This window comes from Heterodontus francisci, chromosome 18, assembly GCF_036365525.1.
Source record: "Heterodontus francisci isolate sHetFra1 chromosome 18, sHetFra1.hap1, whole genome shotgun sequence".
NCBI classification, from domain to species: Eukaryota; Metazoa; Chordata; class Chondrichthyes; order Heterodontiformes; family Heterodontidae; genus Heterodontus; species Heterodontus francisci.
This window is the reverse complement of record NC_090388.1, coordinates 843,356-867,673: the sequence shown is the minus strand read 5'-3', so window position 1 is coordinate 867,673 and position 24,318 is coordinate 843,356. Positions and strand designations below refer to the sequence as shown.

General features: G+C 45.2%; 1 protein-coding gene across 7 annotated transcripts in view; it reads left to right on the top strand.

Moving 5' to 3' along the window:
• The window catches only part of osbpl8 (oxysterol binding protein-like 8), a 435,666-nt gene that overhangs the window by 352,330 nt on the left and 59,018 nt on the right, over positions 1 to 24,318 (top strand). For all 7 annotated transcript variants that reach the window (XM_068050088.1, XM_068050083.1, XM_068050086.1 and 4 more), the window contains 3 exons: positions 12,995 to 13,241; positions 15,885 to 16,069; positions 16,954 to 17,035. In XM_068050088.1, coding sequence (XP_067906189.1) covers positions 12,995 to 13,241; positions 15,885 to 16,069; positions 16,954 to 17,035 — 514 coding nt within the window. The remainder of the gene's footprint in view (positions 1 to 12,994; positions 13,242 to 15,884; positions 16,070 to 16,953; positions 17,036 to 24,318) is intronic.

Below are 24,318 nucleotides of genomic sequence, written 5' to 3'. Positions count from 1 at the left end.
TTTGCCAGTTCAGAAGAAGGGTCACTGACCCGAAACGTTAACTCTGCTTCTCTCCCCACAGATGCTGCCGGACCTGCTGAGTATTTCCAGCATTTCTTGTTTTTATTTCAAATTTACAGCATCCGCAGTATTTTGCTTTTATTTTAGATCTAGTAATGTGTAATGAGGTAGGATTAATAAGCGCTATCGTAGTTAAGGATCCTCTAGGGGCTAGCGATCACAACATGGTAGAATTTCAAATTCAGTTTGAGGGTGAGCAACTCGGGTCTCAAACCAGTGTCCTCAACTTAAACAAGGGCAATTACAAAGGTATGAAGAAAGAGTTGTCTAAAGTGGGCTGGGAAAATAGACTAAGAGGAAGGTCAGTGGATGAGCAGTGGTAGACATTTAAGCAGATATTTCATAACGCTCAGCAAAAATTTATCCCGGTCAAAAAGAAGGACTCGATGAGAAGGATGAACCACCTGTGGTTAACAAAGGCGGTCAAGGAGAGTATCCATTCAGAAACTAAGGCATAGAAAGCGGTGAAAACTAGTGGTAGGCCAGAGGATTGGGAATTTTTGAGGAACCAGCAGTGAATGACTAAAAAGCGAATAAAGATGGAGAAAATTGATTATGAAAGTAAATTGGCAAGAAATATAAAAACAAACCGCAAGAGCTTTTTCGGGTATATAGAAAGAAAGAGAGTAGCTAAAGCATTTTGGAAGATGCAATTCAAGAGTGAACTATACAGTAAATGGAAAAGTCCTGGGGAAAATTGATGTACAGAGAGATTTGGGTGTTCAGGTCCATTGTTCCCTGAAGGTGGCAACGCAGGTCAATAGAGTGGTCAAGAAGGCATACGGCATGCTTTCCTTCATCGGACGGGGTATTGAGTACAAGAGTTGGCAGGTCATGTTACAGTTGTATAAGACTTTGGTTCGGCCACATTTGGAATACTGCGTGCAGTTCTGGTTACCACATTACCAAAAGGATGTAGATGCTTTGGAGAGTGGTGCAGAGGAGGTTCACCAGGATGTTGCCTGGTATGGAGGGCGCTAGCTATGAAGAGAGGTTGAGTAGATTAGGATTATTTTCATTAGAAAGACGGAGGTTGAGGGGAGACCTGATTGAGGTGTACAAAATCATGAGAGGTATAGACAGGGTGGATAGCAAGAAGCTTTTTCCCAGAGTGGGGGATTCAATTACTAGGGGTCACGAGTTCAAAGTGAGAGGGGAACAGTTTAGGGGGGATATGCGTGGAAAGTTCTTTACGCAGAGGGTGGTGGGTGCCTGGAATGCGTTGCCAGCGGAGGTGGTAGACGCGGGCACGATAGCGTCTTTTAAGATGTATCTAGACAGATACATGAATGGGCAGGAAGCAAAGAGATACAGACCCTTAGAAAATATGCGACATGTTTAGCGAGAGGATCTGGATCGGCGCAGGCTTGGAGGGCCGAAGGGCCTGTTCCTGTGCTGTAATTTTCTTTGTTCTTTTCTTTGTTCTACACCCTGGACCCCATGCAACTTCACTTTCTCCATCAGCCTACCATGGGGAACCTTATCAAACGCCTTACTGAAGTCCATGTATATGACATCTACAGCCCTTCCCTCTTCAATCAACTTTGTCACTTCCTCAAAGAATTCTATTAAGTTGGTAAGACATGACCTTCCCTGCACAAAACCAAGTTGCCTATCACTGATATGCCCATTTTCTTCCAAATGGGAATAGATCCTATCCCTCAGTATCTTCTCCAGCAGCTTCCCTACCACTGACGTCAGGCTCACCGGTCTATAATTACCTGGATATTCCCTGCTACCCTTCTTAAACAAGGGGACAACATTAGCAATTCTCCAGTCCTCCGGGACCTCACCCGTGTTTAAGGATGCTGCAAAGATATCTGTTAAGGCCCCAGCTATTTCCTCTCTCGCTTCCCTCAGAAACCTGGGATAGATCCCATCCGGACCTGGGGACTTGTCCACCTTAATGCTTTTGGAATACCCAACGCTTCCTCCCTCCTTATGCCGACTTGATCTAGAGTAATCAAACATCTGTCCCTAACCTCAACATCCGTCATGTCCCTCTCCTCGGTGAATACCGATGCAAAGTACTCGTTTAGAATCTCACCCATTTTCTCTGACTCCACGCATAACTTTCCTCCTTTGTCCTTGAGTGGGCCAATCCTTTCTCTAGTTACCCTCTTGCTCCTTATATATGAATAAAAGGCTTTGGGATTTTCCTTAACCCTGTTTGCTAAAGATATTTCATGACCCCTTTTAGCCCTCTTAATTCCTCATTTCAGATTGGTCCTACATTCCCGATATTCTTCCAAAGCTTCGTCTTTCTTCAGCCTCCTTGACCTTATGTGTGCTTCCTTTTTCCTCTTAGCTAGTCTCACAATTTCACCTGTCATCCATGGTTCCCTAATCTTGCCATTTCTATCCCTCATTTTCACAGGAACATGTCTCTCCTGCACGCTAATCAACCTCTCTTTAAAAGCCTCCCACATATCAAATGTGGATTTACCTTCAAAGAGCTGCTCCCAATCTACATTCCCCAGCTCCTGCCAAAATTTGGTATAGTTGGCCTTCCCCCAATTTAGCACTCTTCCTTTAGGACCACTCTTATCTTTGTCCATGAGTATTCTAAAACTTACGGAATTGTGATCACTATTCCCAAAGTAGTCCCCTACTGAAACTTCAACCACCTGGCCGGGCTCATTCCCCAACACCAGGTCCAGTATGGCCCCTTCTCGAGTTGGACTATTTACATACTGCTCTAGAAAACCCTCCTGGATGCTCCTGACAAATTCTGCTCCATCTAGACCTCTAACACTAAGTGAATCCCAGTCAATGTTGGGAAAATTAAAATCTCCTATCACCACCACCCTGTTGCTCCTACATCTTTCCATAATCTGTTTACATATTTGTACCTCTATCTCGCGCTCGCTGTTGGGAGGCCTGTAGTACAGCCCCAACATTGTTACCGCACCCTTCCTATTTCTAAGTTCTGCCCATATTGCCTCACTGCTCGAGTCCTCCATAGTGCCCTCCTTCAGCACAGCTGTGATATCCTCTTTGACCAGTAATGCAACTCCTCCATCCCTTTTACCTCCCTCTCTATCCCGCCTGAAGCATCGATATTCAGGGATATTTAGTTGCCAATCATGCCCTTCCCTCAACCAAGTCTCAGTAATAGCAATAACATCATACTCCCAGGTACTAATCCAAGCCCTAAGTTCATCTGCCTTACCTACTACACTTCTTGCATTAAAACAAATGCACCTCAGACCACCAGTTCCTTTGCGTTCATCATCTGCTCCCTGCCTACTCTTTCCCTTAGTCTCACTGACTTCATTATCTAGTTCCTTACAGGCTTTAGTTACTACCTCCTTACTGTCCACTGACCTCCTCATTTGGTTCCCATCCCCCTGCCACATTAGCTTAAACCCTCCCCAACAGCGTTAGCAAAAGCACCCCCAAGGACATTGGTTCCTGTCCGGCCCAGGTGTAGACTGTCCAATTTGTAATAGTCCCACCTCCCCCAGAACCGGTCCCAATGTCCCAAAAATCTGAACCCCTCCCTCCTGCACCATCTCTCAAGCCACGCATTCATCCTGACTATTCTTTCATTTCTACTCTGACTAGCACGTGGCACTGGTAGCAATCCTGAGGTTACTACCTCTGAGGTCCTACTTTTTAACTTGGCTCCTAACTCCCTAAATTCTGCTTGTAGGGCCTCATCCCGTTTTTTACCTATATCATTGGTGCCTATGTGCACAACGACAACTGGCTGCTCACCCTCCCCCTTCAGAATGTTCTGCAGCCGATCTGAAACATCTCTGACCCGTGCACCTGGGAGGCAACACACCATTCGGGATTCTCGTTTTCGACCACAGAACCGCCTATCTACTCCCCTTATAATCGAATCCCCTATGACTATAGCCCTTCCACTCTTTTTCCCGCCCTTCTGAACAGCAGAGCCAGCCACGGTGCCATGAACCTGGCTACTGCTGCCTTCCCCTGGTGAGCCATCTCCCCCAACAGTATCCAAAACGGTATACCTGTTTTGGAGTGAGATGACCGCAGGGGATACCTGCGCTGCCTTCCTGCTCTTTCTTTGCCTTTTGGTCACCCATTTCCTTTCTCCCTCAGCAATCCTAATCTGTGGTGTGACCAATTCGCTAAACGTGCTATCCACGACCTCCTCAGCATCGCGGATGCTCCAAAGTGAGTCCATCCGCAGCTCCAGAGCCGTCATGCGGTCCAACAAGAGCTGCAGCTGAACACACTTCCAGCACGTGAAGGAGTCAGGGACATCAGCCGTGTCCCTGAGCTCCCACATTGAGAAAGAGATACTAGATCTAAAATAGCCTCTTCTCCAATCAGTTCCTGAATATACTGTTTCTGAAAACCATCCCTAACACATTCCAGAAACCCATCCTCCACAGCATTAGTGCTCATTAGGTTTGCCCAGTCTGGATGCAGATTGAAGTCACACGTGATTACTGGATTACCCATGTCACATGCTTCTGTCATCTCCTGATTAATACCATGTCCCACACTACCATTACTGTTTGGTGACCTATAAACAACTACTACCAATGTTTGCTGCCACTTGCTGTTGCTTAGCTCCAGCCAAACAGATTCCACATTTTGTTCTTCCGATCTGAGATTCTCCCTTACTAAGATACTGATCCCATCCCTTATCATCAGTGCAACACCACCTCCTTTTCATTTTTGCCTGTCCTTCCTAAATATTGAATATCCTCAAATATTCAGTTCCCAGTTTTGGTCACCCTATGGCCACGTTTCAGTTATGGCAATTAGATCATACCAATTTACCTCTATTTGTGCCTTTAAATCATCTACCCTGTTGCGAATGCTGCTTGCATTCAAGTAGAGAGCCCTTAACCTTGTCATCTTGACATTCTGCATTCTAAGCCTAGTTGATGTTTGCCTTTGTTTCGTCTGCCTTCTAATGTCACTTGCTACCTTTCTACCTCCTGTTACCAGCTTTACTTCCTTCCAATTTGTGTTCCCCCTCAGGTTCCCATCCCCCTGACAAGCTAGTTTAAACCCTCCCTAACAGCACTAGCAAATCTCCCTGTGCAGATGTTAGTTCCGGTCATGTCATGTTAAGGTGTAGCCCGTCCATCTTGTGCAGGTCCCCCTGCCCCGGAACCGATCCTAATGCCTCAGAAATCTGATGCCCTCCCTCCTCCACCAATTCTCCAGCCACATGTTCGGTCGATCAATCCTCCTCTTCCTAAGCTCACTAGCACGTGGCACTGGGAGTAATCCTGAGATTACTGCTTTTGAAGGCCTGCTTTTTAATTTCCTTCCTAACTCCCTAAAATCTGCATTCTGGACCTCATCCCTCCTCTTACCTATGTCATTGTTACCATTGTGGACCACGACCTCTGGCTGTTCACCGTTGCCCAGAAGGATGTCCTACAGCCACTCCATGGTATCCTTGACCCTGGCACCAGGGAGGCAACACACCATCTTGGAGTCACATTTACTGCCGCAGAAATGCCTGTCTGATCCCCTGACTATCGAATCCCCTATCGCTATTATTTTTCCACTCTTCTTCCTCCCCTCCTGTGCAGATGATCCACCCGTGTTGCCACGGACTTTGCTCTGGCTGCACTCCCCCACGGAACCATCACCCTCACCAGTATCCAAAATGGAAAACCGATTAGCAAGCAAGATAGATTTAGGGGACTCCTGCTCTGCCTGGCGGCAACCCATTCCCCCTCTGCCCACATGCTCCTAACCTGCAGTGTGGCCACCTCCCTAAACATGCTATACACATAGTCCTCTGCCTTGTGGATGCACAACAGTGACTCCAGCCACCATTCGATTTCCGAAATCCAGAGCGCAAGCTTCTGTAGCCGGTGACACTTCCTGCAGATGTGTTAGTCTAGGACACGTGGTGCATCCATGACTTCCCACATACCGCAGGACGTACCTTCCATTTGGCCGCATTGTCCTGCCGTAACATAACTTTAAAAACTTTTTATTACAATGAAAAGTAAAATAATTTACCAGTTATTCACCAATCCGCTTCTTCCCCTGTACAGAAGACAGAGGCAGCTACTGGAGGCTGAAAAAATGTGGAAGAAAGAGATAGAAAGGAGCCCCTCCCTCACGCACCAAACTTCCACTTTACGCTCTGTGCACTCAAATTTATTTTTTTCCAAATTTTTAGTTCCCCTCTTAACTGAGCTCCCTCACTTACCAAACTCCCTTGTTCACACTCTGTGCAGACAAGCAGCACTGAGAGTGCCCTGAATTTATGCTTTGAAAATAATGCTGTGTTAGCTTCGCTAGAGCTCAGAAACCAGTTTAAGTTAGCTACCTAATTAATTAGCTACAGCTACTCTCAGAGATAAATTTTACCAGCCCCTCAACAAAGCCCGTAAAATACGAGTGGGAGTGGCCTGCCACGACGCCAAGAAGGCCCCGCCGGATATTAGCAGTGGCGGCGGCGAGGCCTTGGTCTCGTCAAGCAGCAGGGCCTTCATTAAAATATTGAAATTAGATAAATTAAAATGCAAATAAACTTACCTGTTGCCACCAGCTGTCCCACGTGACTTTATGGCCAACTGGCCGCAACCTGCACACTTTCGGAACTTCCGAGGTGAGACACTGGTGGGGAGGCGGGAGGAGTAGAATTATCAGGGCGGTGGGGGGGGGGGTGGCGCGGAGCGGGTAAAAGTATTCCTATTGGTTGTGGGGATGGTGGGGAGGGGATGAAGGGCAAAAGTGAATAGGTTTGGGGGGGGATATTGGGTAGGGAATAAAGTTCATTTTTTATTTTTTTTTATTTTAGAGATACAGCACTGAAACAGGCCCTTCGGCCCACCGAGTCTGTGCCAACCAACAACCACCCATTTATACTAACCCTACAGTAATCCCATATTCCCTACCACCTACCTCCACTAGGGGCCATTTACAATGGCCAATTTACCTATCAACCTGCAAGTCTTTGGCAGTGGGAGGAAACCGGAGCACCCGGAGGAAACTCACGCAGACACAGGGAGAACTTGCAAACTCCGCACAGGCAGTACCCAGAATTGAACCCGGGTCGCTGGAGCTGTGAGGCTGCGGTGCTAACCACTGTGCCGCCCCTGAAAAGAAACATTTGGAGTGGGGGGGGGGCTGGTGGGAAAGGACCTCCAGCATTTATTTCAATTTTTAAGCACAATGCACCACAGTATCACTTTAAAAATTAAAATTATTTCTCAGCATTTGAAGCCCTTTAAAAATGGCACAGTGGTGCCAGACGCCGTTGCCGGAGACGCGGTGGCTGCCCCCTCTACGTCATTGGGGGTGGTAGCTCTGTCCCCTCCATTTAAATGAGCCCCCGTGTGTAATATAGTGGGGTCTATGTGGCGGCACTTCTGTGTCAGAAGGCTGCCGAATGATAAAATTCAGCCCAGAGTGTTTGTTCCCCTTGTTTAAAAGTGCAAGAAACCTAACTTACCTCTTAACTGAAACAGGAACTTCAATTAATTGCTAGATGTAAACAAAACAAAAACTAGTCTTGAGAGATTAACCCTTAAAATCCACTCACTTATCAAACTCCCTTCTTCACACTCAATTTAGCGTGATTCGCTGCGTTCCCTGCTATCAGTATTGCTGCACACCTGGACATCCCTTTGACTTTGCACCAGATTTAAACTGTGGTCGGGAAAGGGGTATCTGTGCCATGGAGATCACTAGATCTTTGTGGGCAGATTTCTTCGAGGTAAGTGGTGAGCAGCGTTGCTTCACCGCTGACTACCAAATCCAGGCCATAATTATTATTTAACTGAACCCAGGTTCCAGACTGATGCAAGACTTCCCAAACAACCGATACCAGAGGCTGGATTTTCAAACGCCCATGGGGGCAAGGTCGAGCGCGGATGCACTTTGGAAATAGCGCTCCCGGATGGCATATCTGTCTTCCGATGCTTCCAGAACATGCTGCAATTTTCAAGGCGGCGTGGAGGAGCCAGCAGCCCACTTGCCTCCAATTAACTGTCCATTAAGCTCATTGAAGAGCTTGTTTAATAGGCTGCAGAGAGCCAGAAGGAAATTTTCAAAGTGGCCAACGGTCTGGGGCACGTTGTTGCACACCTGTCGGGAGCACTGTAGGGAGCCATAATGTGATGATGTTGCTGAATTAAAATGTTGAAGTAAAAGGGTTCTTTAAACTGAGGTACTCAAGCGGTGGTACAAAGTTGCCATCGCTTGAGTAGAACAATCTAGTACCTTGTGATTTACTGTTTGGCCACTTCTGTGCACCGTGAAGCTGCCTGGCCCTCCACTCTCCTGTCTGCTGCAATCTGCAAGGCAACGGCAAGCCCAGTCCTGGTTACATTACACTCCAGAGCCAGTTTTCATCTCCAGGCAGCACCCAGCGTCACTAATTGGATGCCGAGTTCACCCTCTGGCTTTTCATCCTGAAATAGCGTCAGGACACTGGAATGATCTGGATGTCGGGTTCCCAACCCCAGAATGAAAATCCAACCCCAGATTGTAGTGCTATTTCAAACTGGTAATTAAGTTCTAGCACATGCGGATCTCTAACATCAGTCAGTGGGTAAATGTTAGAGTCCATTATTTAGGAAGAAATAGCAGGGCATTTAGAAAAACATAATGCAATCGGAGTCAACATGGTTTTATGAAAGGGAAATCATGTTTGACAAATTTGTTACAGTTCTTTGAGGATATAACAAGCAGAGTTGATAAAGGGGAACCAGTAGATGTAGTGTATTTGGATTTTCAAAAGGTGTTCGATAAGGTGCCACATAAAAGTTATTGCACAAAATAGGAGCTCAGGGTATTGGGGATAATGTGTTGGCATGGATTGAGGATTGACTAACACACAGAAGGCAGAGAGTCGGGATCAATGGGTCTTTTTCAGGTTGGAAAGCCGTAACTAGTGGGATGCCACAAGGATCAATCGTAGGGCCTCAACTATTTACTATCTATATTAATGACTTGGAGGAAGGGACAGAGTGTAGTATATCCAAATTTGCTGACGATACAAAAATAGGTGGGAAGGCATGTTGTGAGGAGGATGCAAAGAATCTGCAAGGGGATGTAGATAGATTAAGTGAGTGGGCAGAAACTTGGCAGATGGAGTTCAATGTGGGAAAGTGTGAGATAATCCACTTTGGTAGGAAGAATAAAAAGACAGATTATTATTTAGATGGAGAAAGACTACAAAATACTGCAGTACAGAGGGATCTGGGTGTTCTTGTACATGAAACACAAAAAGAAACACACAAGGCAAGGGAATATGCAATGAATGGTAGGACCCTAGGAAGTACAGAAGGTCTGCAGCACAGGTAGATCAGGTGGTTAGGAAGGCATATGGGATACTTGCCTTTATTAGCCGAGGCATGGAATACAAGAGCAGGGAGGTTATGGTGGAGCTGTATAAAACACTAGTTAAGCCACAGCTGAAGTACTGTGTACAGTTCTGGGCGCCACACTATAGGAAGGATGTAATTGCACTGGAGAGGGTGCAGAGGAGATTCGCCAGGATGTTGCCTGGGCTGGAGCATTTCGGCCATGAAGAGAGACTGAAAAGGCTAGGGTTGTTTTCCTTAGAGCAGAGAAGGCTGAGGGGGGACATGATTGAAGTGTACAAGATTATGAGAGCATTGATAGGTTAGATAGGAAGAAACTTTTTCCCACAGCGGAGGGGTCAAGAACCAGGGGGCATAGATTTAGGGTAAGGGGCAGGAGGTTTGGGGGGATTTGAGGAAAAAAATTTTCACCCAGAGGGTGGTTGGAATCTGGAATGCACTGCCTGAAGAGGTGATGTAGGCAGGAACCCTCACAACATTTAACAAGTATTTAGATGAGCACTTGAAATGCCATAGCATACAAGGCTACGGGCCAAGTGCAGGAATATGGGATTAGAATAGTTGGGTGCTGGATGGCCGGCACGGACACGATGGGCCGAAGGGTCTGTTTCTTTGCTGTATAACTCTATGACTAAGTTAGCATGCAGGTGCAGCAAGTAATTAGGAAGGCAAATGGAATTTTGAACTTTATTGCTGGGGGGTTAGAGTTTAAAAATAGAGAAGTCTTGTTACACCTGGAGTCTTGAGGCCACACCTGGAGTACTGCATACAGTTTTGGTCCCTGTATTTAAGGAAGGATATACTGGCATTGGAGGCAGTTCAGAAAAGGTTCACTCGGCTGATTCCTGGAATGAAGGGGTTGTCTTATCAAGAACTGCTAAACAGTTTAGGCCTTTATTCATTGGAGTTTAGAAGAATGAGAGGTGATCTTATTGAAACATAAGATTTTAAGGGGGCTTGACAGGGTAGATGTTGAGAATATGTTTCCACTGGTGGGGGAATCTCGAACTAGGGAACATAGTTACAGAATAAGGGGTCACACATTTAAAACTGAGATGCAAAGGAATTTCTTCTCTCAGAGGGTGGTGAATGTCTGGAATTCTCTACCTCAGCGAGTTGTGGAGGCTAGGTCACTAAATATATTTAAGGAGATGGTAGATAGATTTTTGAAATCTCGGGGAGTCAAGGGTTATGCAGAGCAGGCCCGAAAGAGGAGTTGAGGCCTGGCACAGATCAGCCTTGATCTTATTGAATGGCGGGGCAGGCTTGAGGGGCCAAATGGCCTACTCCTGCTTCTATTTCTTATGTTCGAGCCCTGTAATCCAGCTATCTTTTACTGTGTTGTCCTAGAGTATTTGTGGGCTCCTTGTAGCTTGTTCAAATAGAACATTGATTTCCAAAAGGTTAGCCTGTGCATTTATAAGTAGGCAGAAATATTCCTATTAGTTGGATGAGGGTAGTGCAGTTGATGTGATCTACATGGATTTTATCCAGGCTTTTGACAAGGTCCCACATGGCAGACTGGTTAAAAAAAAAAATTCCTTGTGATCAAGGGAATTGCAACAAGGTGGATATAAAATTGGCTCAGTGACAGGATAAAAGGGCATTTTTTGTCGGGTATTTTAGCGACTAGAGGGCTGTTTCCAGTGACATTCTGCAGGGCTCAGTACTGGGTCCCCTACTTTTTGTGGTATATATTAACAATTTGGACGTAAACGTAGGGGGCATGATCAAGAAGTTTACAGACGGCACAAAGATTGGCCGTGTGGTAGATGGCGAGGAGGATAGCTGTCGGCTGCAGGAAGATATTGACAGTCTGGTCAGATGGGCAGATAAGAGGCAAATGGAATTCAACCTGGAGATGTGTGAGGTGATGCATTTGGGGAGGCCAAACAAGGGAAAGGAATACACGATTAATGGGAAAATACTGAGAAATGTAGAGTAAGTGAGGGACTTTGGAGTGAATGTCCACCGATCTCTGAAGGTAGCAGGACAGATCGATAAGGTGATTAAGAAGGCATATGGAATCCTTTCCTTTATTAACCAAGGTATAGAATACAAGAGCAGGGAGGTTATGTTGGAACTGTATAACTCATTGGTTAGGCCACAACTTGAGTACTGTGTGCAGTTCTGGTCACCATTACAGAAAGGATGTAATTGCACTAGAGAGCGTACAAAGGAGATTTACGAGGATGTTGCCAGGACTGGATAAATGGAGCTATGAGGAAAGATTGGATAGGCTGGGGTTGTTCTCCTTGGAACAGAGAAGGCTGAGGAGAGATCTGATTGAAATGTACAAAATTTTGAGGGGCCTGGATAGAGTGGAAGTGAAGTGTCTATTCATCTTAGCAGAGAGGTCAGTGACAAGGGGGCATAGATTTAAAGTGATTGGTAGAAAAATTAGAGGGGAGATGAGGAAAAACTTTTTCACCCAGAGGGTGGTGATGGTCTGGAACTCTCTGCCTGAAAGGGTAGTTGAGGCAGAAACCCTCACTCATTCAAAAAGACTCTGGATATGCACCTCAAGTGCCATAATCTGCAGGGCTACGGACCTAATGCTGGAAGGTGGGATTAGAATAGGTGGATCATTTTTCGGCCTGCCCAGACACAATGGGCCAAGTGGCCGCTTTCTGTGCCTTAAACTTGCTATGATTCTATGACCTGAAGGTATGGACCATTATTTTTAGGATTGCAGACTCATGCAGTCATATTTTAAGGGCCACTTAAGGGTGAGTCATTTTGAAGCACGGTACCTTAGTGTTTTAACATGCTGTGCCCTAAAATCAGGTACAATTTTGCAGATGTGAGAATAATTGACAGAAAATTGAATGGCAGGTCACTGGGACCAGACTTGTGCCATTCCTAATGCGGCACAGTGCCGCAGTGGTTAGCACCGCAGCCTCACAGCTCCAGCGACCCGGGTTCAATTCTGGGTACTGCCTGTGTGGAGTTTGCAAGTTCTCCCTGTGTCTGCGTGGGTTTCCTCCGGGTGCTCCGGTTTCCTCCCACATGCCAAAGACTTGCAGGTTGATAGGTGAATTGGCCATTATAAATTGCCCCTAGTATAGGTAGGTGGTAGGAAAATATAGGAACAGGTGGGGATGTGGTAGGAATATGGAATTCGTGTAGGATTAGTGTAAATGGGTGGTTGATGGTCAGCACAGACTCGGTGGGCCGAAGGGCCTGTTTCAGTGCTGTATCTCTAAATAAATAAAAATTAAAAAAAAATAATGCTCAACTCAAAAATACATCATTAGTTACTCAAAAATAAAATCCTCAGCAAGCAATGCGTGACTTAAAGATCTCAGATTGTTGATGAGTATTCTGGTAGGTAATAGAACTACAAATTGAAACTAACTCTTGGAATAAATTAGGGATTTTTATTTTTTTGAGGGTTGGATGAATGGGTTGAGAAGTAGCCCAGTCTCACTTGCTGCTGAAAATGAAAATATGTTCCACAAATTCTTATCCACACCAGTGATGCTATTGTATCAATTCTGTAACTGATATCTTAAGTATGTCACTGATATAGAAGCCAGTGTATGCTACAACTTTTCATGTCAGGGCAGCCCAGAAAAGAAGAATTAATCTTTGTTTCTCTGGTTAAAATAAGAAATACCTGTAATTAACCAAATGTATATTTTTAGGTTAAATGAAAGTGAGATCGAACAGCAGCACTTTAGAGACCATGACCTGTACTCCGATAAATCAGATAGGGAGAATGAACCTGACCACGAGGAATCGGATAATGATGCACTAGAGAAAAGTGGAAAAAGTGAGGAAAGTGACTCTGACATATCAGAAAAACATGACGACCTGTACGTTGATCTACAGCCTGTAGACATAGTAAAGGAAACGAGTTACGTAGAAGAGGCCCATGAAGAATTGGGAGAGGTAAGAAAAGCTGTCCAGTATATAACTAAATATTTTCACATTTCATAATTTCATGAAAGTATAATCATAAAGATGATCATGTCAGTGAACAATGTACTGCTTTACGGTTCAGATTCTTAATGATGCCTGTTTGTGCTGATCAAGGTGATGCATGTTGGTGCTGGAGAATGGAACACTTCCTATTTTGTGCACCCAATGTCAGCATCAAGTAGTTCAGTATAACACAGTTAGATGCAAGGGTATGATGGACATACCTGGACATAGCAACAGAAGCAGAGGTCTAGAAGTGAGTCATTTACTAACCCAACAACGCATGTGTGGCTTAGCATAAAATGTATGTATTAACCTTTCAGCTGTTAGTTGATTGATTCAACCAGCACATCTTCCTGCTTCGGAGTAGTAGTTGTTAATTTTATTAAAACAAGTAATCTTGCTTACTGGCAAAATTTTCCTATTTAATTTTTAAAAAAACAGTCTCACTCCCTGCGTGTCCCACTCACTCTCACCCCAGGTATTGGAGAGAAGGAATGGAGTATGAGCCAAAGCTCCAGTTGAAAGTGCTACTGTTGGAGGTCAACACCTCCTTGGGTTTGGCATGGTTCTTACTAATGCTATACTGATATATTGCTGTCCACCATTGACAGCTGTGCTTTCAGCTGCCTGGGCTCTTAGCTGTGGGATTACCTCCTGCCTCTGCCTCTTTTCTTCTCTGTCCTCCATTATGGCGCTCCTTAAAACGTAACCTTTTTGACCAAGCTTTTAGTCATCTGCCCTAATACCTCCTTATGCGTCTCAGCATCAAATTTTGTTAACGCTCCTGTACAGCACCTTGGGATGTTTTGCTACATCAAAGGCACTTTATAAATGCATATTGTTGGTGGCCCTGTAACTTCTAACAGTATGTGACACCCCTCCCCAGTATTAAATTCCAGCTTCAAATCTAAACAAAAATAAGACATCAAACTTATCCTATAACTCCAGGATCCTGAAAGGCTGATTCATCTCTCTTGTCCTACAAGCATTCGCTCATACCCAACTTTGTCTACGTTAGTAATCTGCAATGACTCTTGCTCATGGTCATCAGACAATAACAGTCCTTACCAGGTGAGAGTGGAAAGATTGCAGGAAGAGCCATTCTCAGCATTAGTGGAGGAAGACCGCCTGTCATCCTGGCGACAGGTGAAACCTGGACAGAAGAAAAGATGGGTTGGAAAGGCAAGATTCATCAGGAGGAATTATCATGCATATTGGATATGATCTATTGGAAGACAGAAAAGACAAAAAATAGTTGGTGATAGGAAAATGCTACAGGCCACCTAATAATCCAGAGCAAGTTGATGTACTGCTGTCACACCACATAAAATAATGAGTTCTTGCTCCTTACGGGATTATGGTGACTTTCAAATTCCCCAACATTGGTTGAAATGTCGAACTGAGATGGTCTGCATTTGAACCGGAAGTAATTGAAGTTATGTCGGGCTTGTTTCCCAAACTGCTTGTGAGAGCACCAGCAAGGGAGAGCACAGTATTGTGTTTGGCATTAACTAATTGTTTGGAAAAGAACATATGAAATTTTGTGACTGTAACAAGAATAAGGCATTTCTTAGGGTGTAGTGTGTTATTTGTAGTATATTGTTATGGTGTAGTGTGTTATTTGTAGTATATTATTTGCAACAGCCCCAACAAACAAATTTCTCTGCAGCACCTGTGGAAGAGCCTGTCACTCCAGAATTGGCCTTTATAGCCACTCCAGGCGCTGCTTCACAAACCACTGACCACCTCCAGGCGCGTATCCATTGTCTCTCGAGATAAGGAGGCCCAAAAGATTATTTGTTATGGTGTAGTGTATGATTTTCTTATGTATAGAACTCGAGCCAGTTTCAATTGAAAAATAGATTTTGTCTTGCTGATGCATCTCAGTACAAGAATGATGTCGGTTGCTGCCATGGAAAAAAGTGGTTTTAATATGCTAATACACAGTCGGTAGAAAGCTATTAGTGTTCTGCCCAGAAGTTTCTCTGATTCCTATTTGTAGAGGTATTGAACTGCAACACAGCCATGAACTTCAAGGGTTCATGGGGTTACCCTGACCAGCAAATATTCTTCCTGTTTAACCCTCTGGTACAATAATGAGAGATATATTTTTGATTTCCTGTGTTTCCAAGTTAAAATTTCAGGTGCTTTATGATTGCATGTTGTTAACAGAGCCCTCAAACTTTTAACAGGAGATGGAAATATTATTTTCAAAGAAAGAATTTGAGCATAGAGAAGTGACACAGTGCTGGGTGGATACAATACATTTAATGTTCTGTTGCCTTTGGAAGGACATTCCTCAAAGGTCCATGGGAAAGTCGAGGTTTTTACATTATGCAATAGTGAAAGTCAAAAATACCAGTTTAATATTTATGCAACATTTAAAGTTAACTGAAAATGACTACAAATATAATGCAACATTTTGCAATTCATGTCAATTTGCTTATTTTACAGATTTGCAGAATTCAGTTTAATTTTCTACAAGAATATATTACAGAATGCTGCAGAGACATTTACCGCATGCTAACTAAATCACACTATGTAATTCCTTATACCATTAATTGGGAAAACCTTCTAAAAACACTTCTCTTTTCACCCCAAAAAATTTAGACAGGTGAGGATTCTCAGACAGAAGTCGTATCTGAGGAGAACAAAAGTCTGATTTGGACTCTATTGAAACAAGTACGCCCAGGGATGGACCTCTCTAAAGTTGTACTGCCTACATTTATCCTTGAGCCAAGGTCATTCTTGGACAAGTTATCAGACTACTACTATCATGCAGATTTTCTGTCACAGTGAGTACTGTATGCTTGCTTATGTTTTTGTTTCTTTCTCCTGCACCTCCACTGCTTCCGCGCCCGCACCTTCCACCACCCACTGCCCACCTACCGCACCCCCCACCACCCCCCCCCCCCACCGCAAGCCCAAGTTAGGATATTTCCACAACTCCATTCCTTAGTTGACTCTCGTCTTTTTGCTCCCCGCCTTCCCAAATGTGCTTATGATATTTACCATAGTCCCTCACCGTAGTGACACCCAGGTCAGCAAATTTTTTTAGGGGGGATAATCAAGGGAAATGGGAGGAAAGTGGAGTTGAGGTAAAAAAAACAGTCATAATCTTACTGAATGTCACAGGAGGCTCGAGGGACTGAATGGCCGACTCCTGCTCCTATTTCTTAAGTTCTTAGAAGGTGCATCTTTTAAATTGAGGATCTTGTGGTTCCCTGCAGGGTCTTTGAAAATCTGTCTGGGATTTTTATTCCCCTCCCTGTGCCTCCGCAGCCCCATCACCCCTCCAGATTGATGAGCGCTGAGGCTAATTTAGTGTCCATATGACCTGAGGTCAACTAAATCATCATGTCAGAAGTCAACTCTGGTTCTTAGCTATACATCCCAACTAGTGAGCTTTCAGGGAGCGCTGTACATCTTTCCTTTTAGAGGAATGCCTGCATTAAAACTGAAAAGTCCCTTTCTGATTGGTAATACTGCGGTAGTTACCAGAGCTTGACTCGTAAGCCCTAACAGTTTACTTCAAGTACGCTGGGCTTACATGATGAGAATGTGAGAGACCTTAAGAATAGCAACAACAACAAAAAAACACATTCAGTTCGTTTCTTTTGTCTAACCTGTCCGAATGAAGATTTGACTTGCATCACGTATAAGTATTTGATTCTTACAGAGCTGCAGCAGAGGAAAACCCATACAGTCGTTTGAAGAAAGTTGTGAGATGGTATTTGTCTGGCTTCTACAAAAAACCAAAGGTTTGTTTTCAAAAGTTAAATTCCTTTAGCATCTTTAAAGAAAAGCTCTTTCTGGTGAAATCTATCTGGTATGTTATTCAAGTTATAGAAATATTATATAAATGAATAAACATAATGCTTTGAAGTAATATGAAGAGAAGGAAAGGGTTTATATTCATGTTGTGCCATTCACGTCTTCACAATGCCTTAAAACACTTTATAACAATAGACTAGTTTTGATGAGCAATCACTATTGTTACATTGGCAAGCAAGGCAGTCCATTTACACACGCCAAGACCCCACAAACAACAAATAATCTAATCATTCAGCTGTTTTTGTTGGTGATGATGATAGACGGAGGCATGCTGGTCAGGACAATGGGAAAACAGCCTTCAAATAGAGCCGTGGAATATTTCACATCCACCTGAGGAGGCTTTAGTTAATTTGCCATTAAAAACACACCTCCACTAGTACAGCATTCTCTCGGTACTGCCTTGCCATGTCACCCTAGATTGTGTGTTCAGGATGAAGGTTGAGCTGTCAATTTTCTGATTCAAGGTGCTGAGCAAAGCTACTACCAAATCTCCAAAAGAAGTAAAATGCCAGCTACATGTTTGTTTCATTATTGTCAGCCATGAAATTTCCTGTCTTGGGCAACACTGTTATCAAGAACATATTTCCTGCATTTCTTGCAATCTCTCCACGGTATTTGTAGGATCTGAAAAGTTAACAGGTTTCTAAATGCATACAAATGTGTGATATAATAAAATATCTAACCATAAATATCATAACATAAGAATTAGGAGCAGTAGGCCATTCGGCCCCTCAAGCCTGCCCCGCCATTCAATAAGATCATGGCTGATCTGCCCCAGACCTCAACTCCTCTTTCGTGCCAGCTCCTCATAGCCCTCAACTCCTTGATATTTTAAAAATCTATCTACCTCCTCTTTAAATACTTTCAGTGACCTAGCCTCCACAACTCTCTGGGAATTCCAGACATTAACTACCCTCTGAGAGAAGAAATTCCTTCGCATCTCAGTTTTAAATGAGTGTCCCCTTATTCTGTAACTATGTCCCATAGTTCGAGATTCCCCCACTAGTGGAAACATCTTCTCAACATCTACCCTGTGAGGCCCCCTTAGAATCTTGTACGTTTCAATAAGATCACCCCTCATTCTTCTAAACTCTAATGAATAAAGGCCGAACCTGTTGAGCCATTCTTGATGAGTCAACTCCTTCATCCCAGGAATCAGCCTAGTGAATCTCTTTTGAACTGCCTCCAATGCCAGTATATCCTTTCTTAAATATGGGGACCAAAACTGTATACCGTATTCCAGGTGCAGCTTCACCAACACTCTGTACAGTTGTTAGAAGACTTCCCTATTTTTAAACTCCAACCCCCTAGTAATAAAGGCCAAAATTCCATTTGCTATCTTAATTACTTGCTGCACCTGCATGCTAGCTTTTTGTGTTTCATTCACAAGAACACCCAGATCCCTCTGTGCTGCACTCTTTTTGGAGTCTCTATTTAAATTAAATTCTCCCTTTTGATTCTTCCTACCAAAGTGCATGACCTCTCACTTTCCTACATTAAACTCCACCTGCCAGGTTTTTGCCCACTCACTCAACCTATCTATATCCCCGTGCAGATTCCTTATGTCCTCATCACAACATGCCCTCCCACTTATTTATGTATCGACAACAAATTTGGATATATTACAAAGAACAGCACAGGAACAGGCCATTCGGCCCTCCAAGCCTGCGCCGATCTTGATGCCTGTCTAAACTAAAACCTTCTGCACTCTGGGGACCGTATCCCTCTATTCCCATCCTATTCATGTATTTGTCAAGATGCCTCTTAAACGTTGCTATCGTACCTGCTTCCACCACCTCCCCCGGCAGCAGGTTCCAGGCACTCACCACCCTCTGTGTAAAGAACTTGCCTTGCACATCCCCTCTAAACTTTGCCCCTCTCACCTTAAACCTATGTCCCCTAGTAACTGACTCTTCCACCCTGGGAAAAAGCTTCTTACTATCCACTCTGTCCATGCCACTCATAACTTTGTAAACCTCAATCATGTCGCCCCTCCACTTCCGTCGTTCCAATTTGGGGTGGCGCAGTGGTTAGCACCGCAGCCTCACAGCTCCAGCGACCCGGGTTCAATTCTGGGAACTGCCTGTGTGGAGTTTGCAAGTTCTCCCTGTGTCTGCGTGGGTTATCGCCGGGTGCTCCGGTTTCCTCCCACCACCAAAGACTTGCAGGTTGATAGGTAAATTGCCCATTATAAATTGCCCCTAGTATAGGTAGGTGAATATAGGGACAGGTGGGGATGTGGTAGGAATATGGGATTAGTGTAGGCTTAGTATAAATGGGTGGTTGATGGTCAGCACAGACTCGGTGGGCCGAAGGGCCTGTTTCAGTGCTGTATCTCTAAATAAAAAATAAAATAAAACAATCCGATTTTATCCAACCTCTGCTCATAGCTAATACCCTCCAGACCAGGCAACATCCTGGTAAACCTCTTCTGTACCCTCTCCAAAGCCTCCACATCCTTCTGGTGGTGTGGCGACCAGAATTGCACGCAATATTCCAAGTGTGGCCTAACTAAGGTTCTGTACATCTGCAGCATGCATTGCCAATTTTTATACTCTGTGTCCCGACCAATGAAGGCAAGCATGCCGTATGCCTTCTTGACTACCTTATCCACCTGCATTGCCACTTTCAGTGACCTGTGGACCTGTACGCCCAGATCTCTCTGCCTGTCAATACTCCTAAAGGTTCTGCCATTTACTGTATACTTCCCACCTGCATTAGACCTTCCAAAATGCATTACCTCACATTTTTCCGGATTAAACTCCATCTGCCATTTCTCCGCCCAAGTCTCCAACCGATCTATATCCTGCTGTATCCTCTGACAATCCTCACCACTATCCGCAATTCCACCAACCTTTGTGTCGTCCGCAAACTTACTAATCAGACCAGCTACGTGTTCCTCCAAATCATTTATATATACTACAAACAGCAAAGGTCCCAGCGCTGATCCCTGCGGAACACCATTAATCACACCCTTCCACTGTTACCCTCTGTCTTCTTTGACCAAGCCAGTTCTGTATCCATCTTGCCAGCTCACCTCTGATCCCGTGTGACTTCACCTTTTGTACCAGTCTGCCATGAGGGACCTTGTCAAAGGCTTTACTGAAGTCCATGTAGACAACACTGTGCCCCCTCCTCCAAATCAGATAGTAAATAATTGAGGCCCTGGGACTGATGCTGTGGCACTCCACTAGTTTTTTTTAATTCATTCATGGGATGTGGGCGTCACTGGCCAGGCCAGCATTTATTGCCCATCCCTAATTGCCCTTGAGAAGGTGGTGGTGAGCTGCCTTCTTGAACTGCTGCAGTCCATTTGGGGTTGGTATACCCACAGTGCTGTTCGGAAGGGAGTTCCAGGATTTTGACCCAGCGACAGTGAAGGAACGGCGATATAGTTCCAAGTCAGGATGGTGTGTGACTTGGAGGGGAACTTGCAGGTGGTGCTATTCCCATGTATTTGCTGCCCTTGTCCTTCTAGTTGGTAGAGGTCGCGGGTTTGGAAGGTGCTGTCGAAGGAGCCTTGGTGCATTGCTGCAGTACATCTTGTAGATGGTACACACTGCTGCCACTGTGTGTCGGTGGTGGAGGGAGTGAATGGCACCCCATCTACAAACAATCAAGCGGGCTGCTTTGTCCTGGATGGTGTCGAGCTTCTTGACTGTTGTTGGAGCTGCACCCATCCAGGCAAGTGGAGAGTATTCCATCACACTCCTGACTTGTGCCTTGTAGATGGTGGACAGGCTTTGGGGAGTCAGGAGGTGAGTTACTCGCCTCAGGATTCCTAGCCTCTGACCTGCTCTTGTAGCCACGGTATTTATATGGCTACTCCAGTTCAGTTTCTGGTCAATGGTAGCCCCTAGGATGATGTTGATAGTGGGGGATTCAGCGATGGTAATGCCATTGAATGTCAAGGGGAGATGGTTAGATTCTCTCTTGTTGGAGATGGTCATTGCCTGGCACTTGTGTGGCGCAAATGTTACTTGCCACTTATCAGCCCAAGCCTGGATATTGTCCAGGTCTTGCTGCATTTCTACACAGACTGCTTCAGTATCTGAGGAGTCACGAATGATGCTGAACATTGTGCAATCATCAGCGAACATCCCCACTTCTGACCTTATGATTGAAGGAAGGTCATTGATGAAGCAGCTGAAGATGGTTGGGCCTAGGCCAATACCCTGAGGAACTCCTGCAGTGATGTCCTGGAGCTCAGATGATTGACCTCCACCAACCACAACCATCTTCCTTTGCGCTAGATATGACTCCAACCAGCGGAGAGTTTTCCCCCTGATTCCCATTGACCTCAGTTTTGCTATGGCTCCTTGATGCCATACTCGGTCAAATGCTGCCTTGATGTCAAGGGCAGTCACTCTCACCTCACCTCTTGAGTTCAGCTCTTTTGTCCATGTTTGAACCAAGGCTGTAATGAGGTCAGGAGCTGAGTGGCCCTGGCGGAACCCAAACTGAGCATTACTGAGCAGGTTATTGCTAAGCAAGTGCTGCTTGATGGCACTGTTGATGACACCTTCCATCACTTTACTGATGATTGAGAGTAGGCTGATGGGGCGGTAATTGGCCGGGTTGGACTTGTCCTGCTTTTTGTGTACAGGACATACCGGGGCACTTTTCCACATTGCAGGGTAGATGCCAGTGTAGTAGCTGTACTGGAACAGCTTGGCTAGGGGCGCGACAAGTTCTGGAGCAGAGGTCTTCAGTACTATTGCCAGAATATTGTCAGGGCCCATAGCTTTTGCATTATCCAGTGCCTGCACTCGTTTCTTGATATCACGTGGAGTGAATCGAATTGGCTGAAGTCCGGCATCTGTGATGCTGGGGACTTCAGGGGGAGGCCGAGATGGATCATCAACTCGACACTTCTGGCTGAAGATTGTTGCAAATGCTTCAGCCTTATCTTTTGCACTGATGTGCTGGGCTCCCCCATCATTGAGGATGGGGATATTTGTGCAGCCACCTCCTCCAGTTAGTTGTTTAATTGTCCACCATCATTCATGGCTGGATGTGGCAGGACTGCAGAGCTTAGATCTGGGATCGCTTAGCTCTGTCTATCGCATGCTGCTTACGCTGTTTTGCATGCAGATAGTCCTGTGTTGTAGCTTTACCAGGTTGACGCCTCATTTTGAGGTATGCCTGGTGCTGCTCCTGGCATGCCCTCCTGCACTCTTCATTGAACCAGTGTTGGTCTCCTGGCTTGATGGTAATGCTAGAGTGGGGGATATGCCGGGCCATGAGGTTACAGATTGTGGTTGAGTACAATTCTGCTGCTGCTAATGGCCCACAGCGCCTCATGGATGCCCAGTTTTGCATTGCTAGATCTGTTTGAAATCTACCCCATTTAGCACGGTGATAGTGCCACACCACACGATGGACGGTATCCTCAATGTGAAGGCGGGACTTCGTCTCCACAAGGACTGTGCGGTGGTCACTCCTACCATTGTCATGGACAGATGCATCAGCGGCAGGAAGGTTGATGAGGACGAGGTCAAGTATGTTTTCCCTTTTGTTGGTTCCCCCACCACTTGCCGCAGACCCAGTCTAGCAGCTATGTCCTTTAGGACTCGGCCAGCTCGGTCATTAGTGGTGCTACCGAGCCACTCTTGGTGATGGATATTGAAGTCCCCCACCCAAAGTACATTTTGTGCCCCTTGCCACCCTCAGTGCTTCCTCCAAGTGGTGTTCAACATGGAGGAGTATTGAGTCATCAGCTGAGGGAGGGCGGTAGGTGGTAATCAGTAGGAGGTTACTTTGCCCATGTTTGACCTGATGCCTTGAGACTTCATGGGGTCCAAAGTCGATTTTGAGGACTCCCAGGCAGCTCCCTCCCTACTGTATACCACTGTGCCACCACCTCTGCTGGGTCTGTCCTGCCGGTGGGACAGGACATACCCGGGGATGGTGATGGCAGTGTCTGGGACATTGTCTGTAAGAATGATTCCGTGAGTATGACTACGTCAGGCTGTTGCGTGACTAGTCTGTGGGACAGCTCTCCCAACTTTGGCACAAGCCCCCAGATGTTAGTAAGGAGGACTTTACAGGGTCGACAGGTCTGGGTTTGCCGTTGTCGTTTCCGGTGCCTAGGTCGATGCCGGGTGGTCCGTCCGGTTTCATTCCTTTTTATTGACTTCGTAGCGGTTAGGCACAACTGAGTGGCTTGCTAGGTCATTTCAGAGGGCATGTAAGAGTTAACCACATTGCTGTGGGTCTGGACTCACATGTAGGCCAGACCAGGTAAGGACAGCAGATTTCCTTCCCTAAAGGACATTCGTGAACCAGATGGGTTTTTACAAAAATCGACAAGGGTTTCATGGTCATCATTAGACTAGCTTTTAATTCCAGATTTATTAATGAAATTCAAATTCCACCTTCTTCTGTGATGGGATTCGAACCCATGTCCCCAGAGAAATACCCTGGGTCTCTGGGTTACTACTCCAGTGATAATACCGCTATGGCACCGCCTACCCTACGTCTTTCAAACCTGAAAAAGACACATTAATCCCCAACTCTCTGTTTTTTGTGAGTTAACCAATCCTCAATCCATGCTAATACATTACCCCCAATACCGTGAGCTCCTATCTTGTGCAATAATCTTTTATGTGACACCTTATCAAATGCCTTCTGGAAATCCAAATACACTACATCTACCAGTTCCCCTTTATCAACTCTGCTTGTGACATCCTCAAAAAACTCTAGCAAATTTGTCAAACATGATTTCCCTTTCACAAAACCATGTTGACACTGTTTGATTGCGTTAAGCTTTTCTATATGTCCTGCTATTTCTTCCATAATAATGGACTCTAGCATTTTCCCAACAAATGATGTTAGGCTGACTGGCCTATAGTTTCCTGCTTTTTGTCTCCCTCCCTTCTTGAACAGGGGCGTCACATTCGCAGTTTTCCAATCCGCTGGGACCTTCCCGCAATTCAGTGAGTTCTGGAATATTTCGACCCATTCCTCCACTATCTCAGCAGCCACTTCCTTTAAAACCCTTGAATGTAGGCCATCAGTCCTGGCAACTTGTCTGCCTTTAGTCCCATTAGTTTGTCAAAAACTTTGTCCCTCGTGATAGAGATTGTTACAAGATCTTTCCTTCCATCAGCTCCTTGCTTATCTGATATCTGTGGGATGTTTATAGTGTCCTCCACCGTGAAGACCAATGCAAAATACTGGTTTAAATTATCTGCCATTTCCTTGTTCC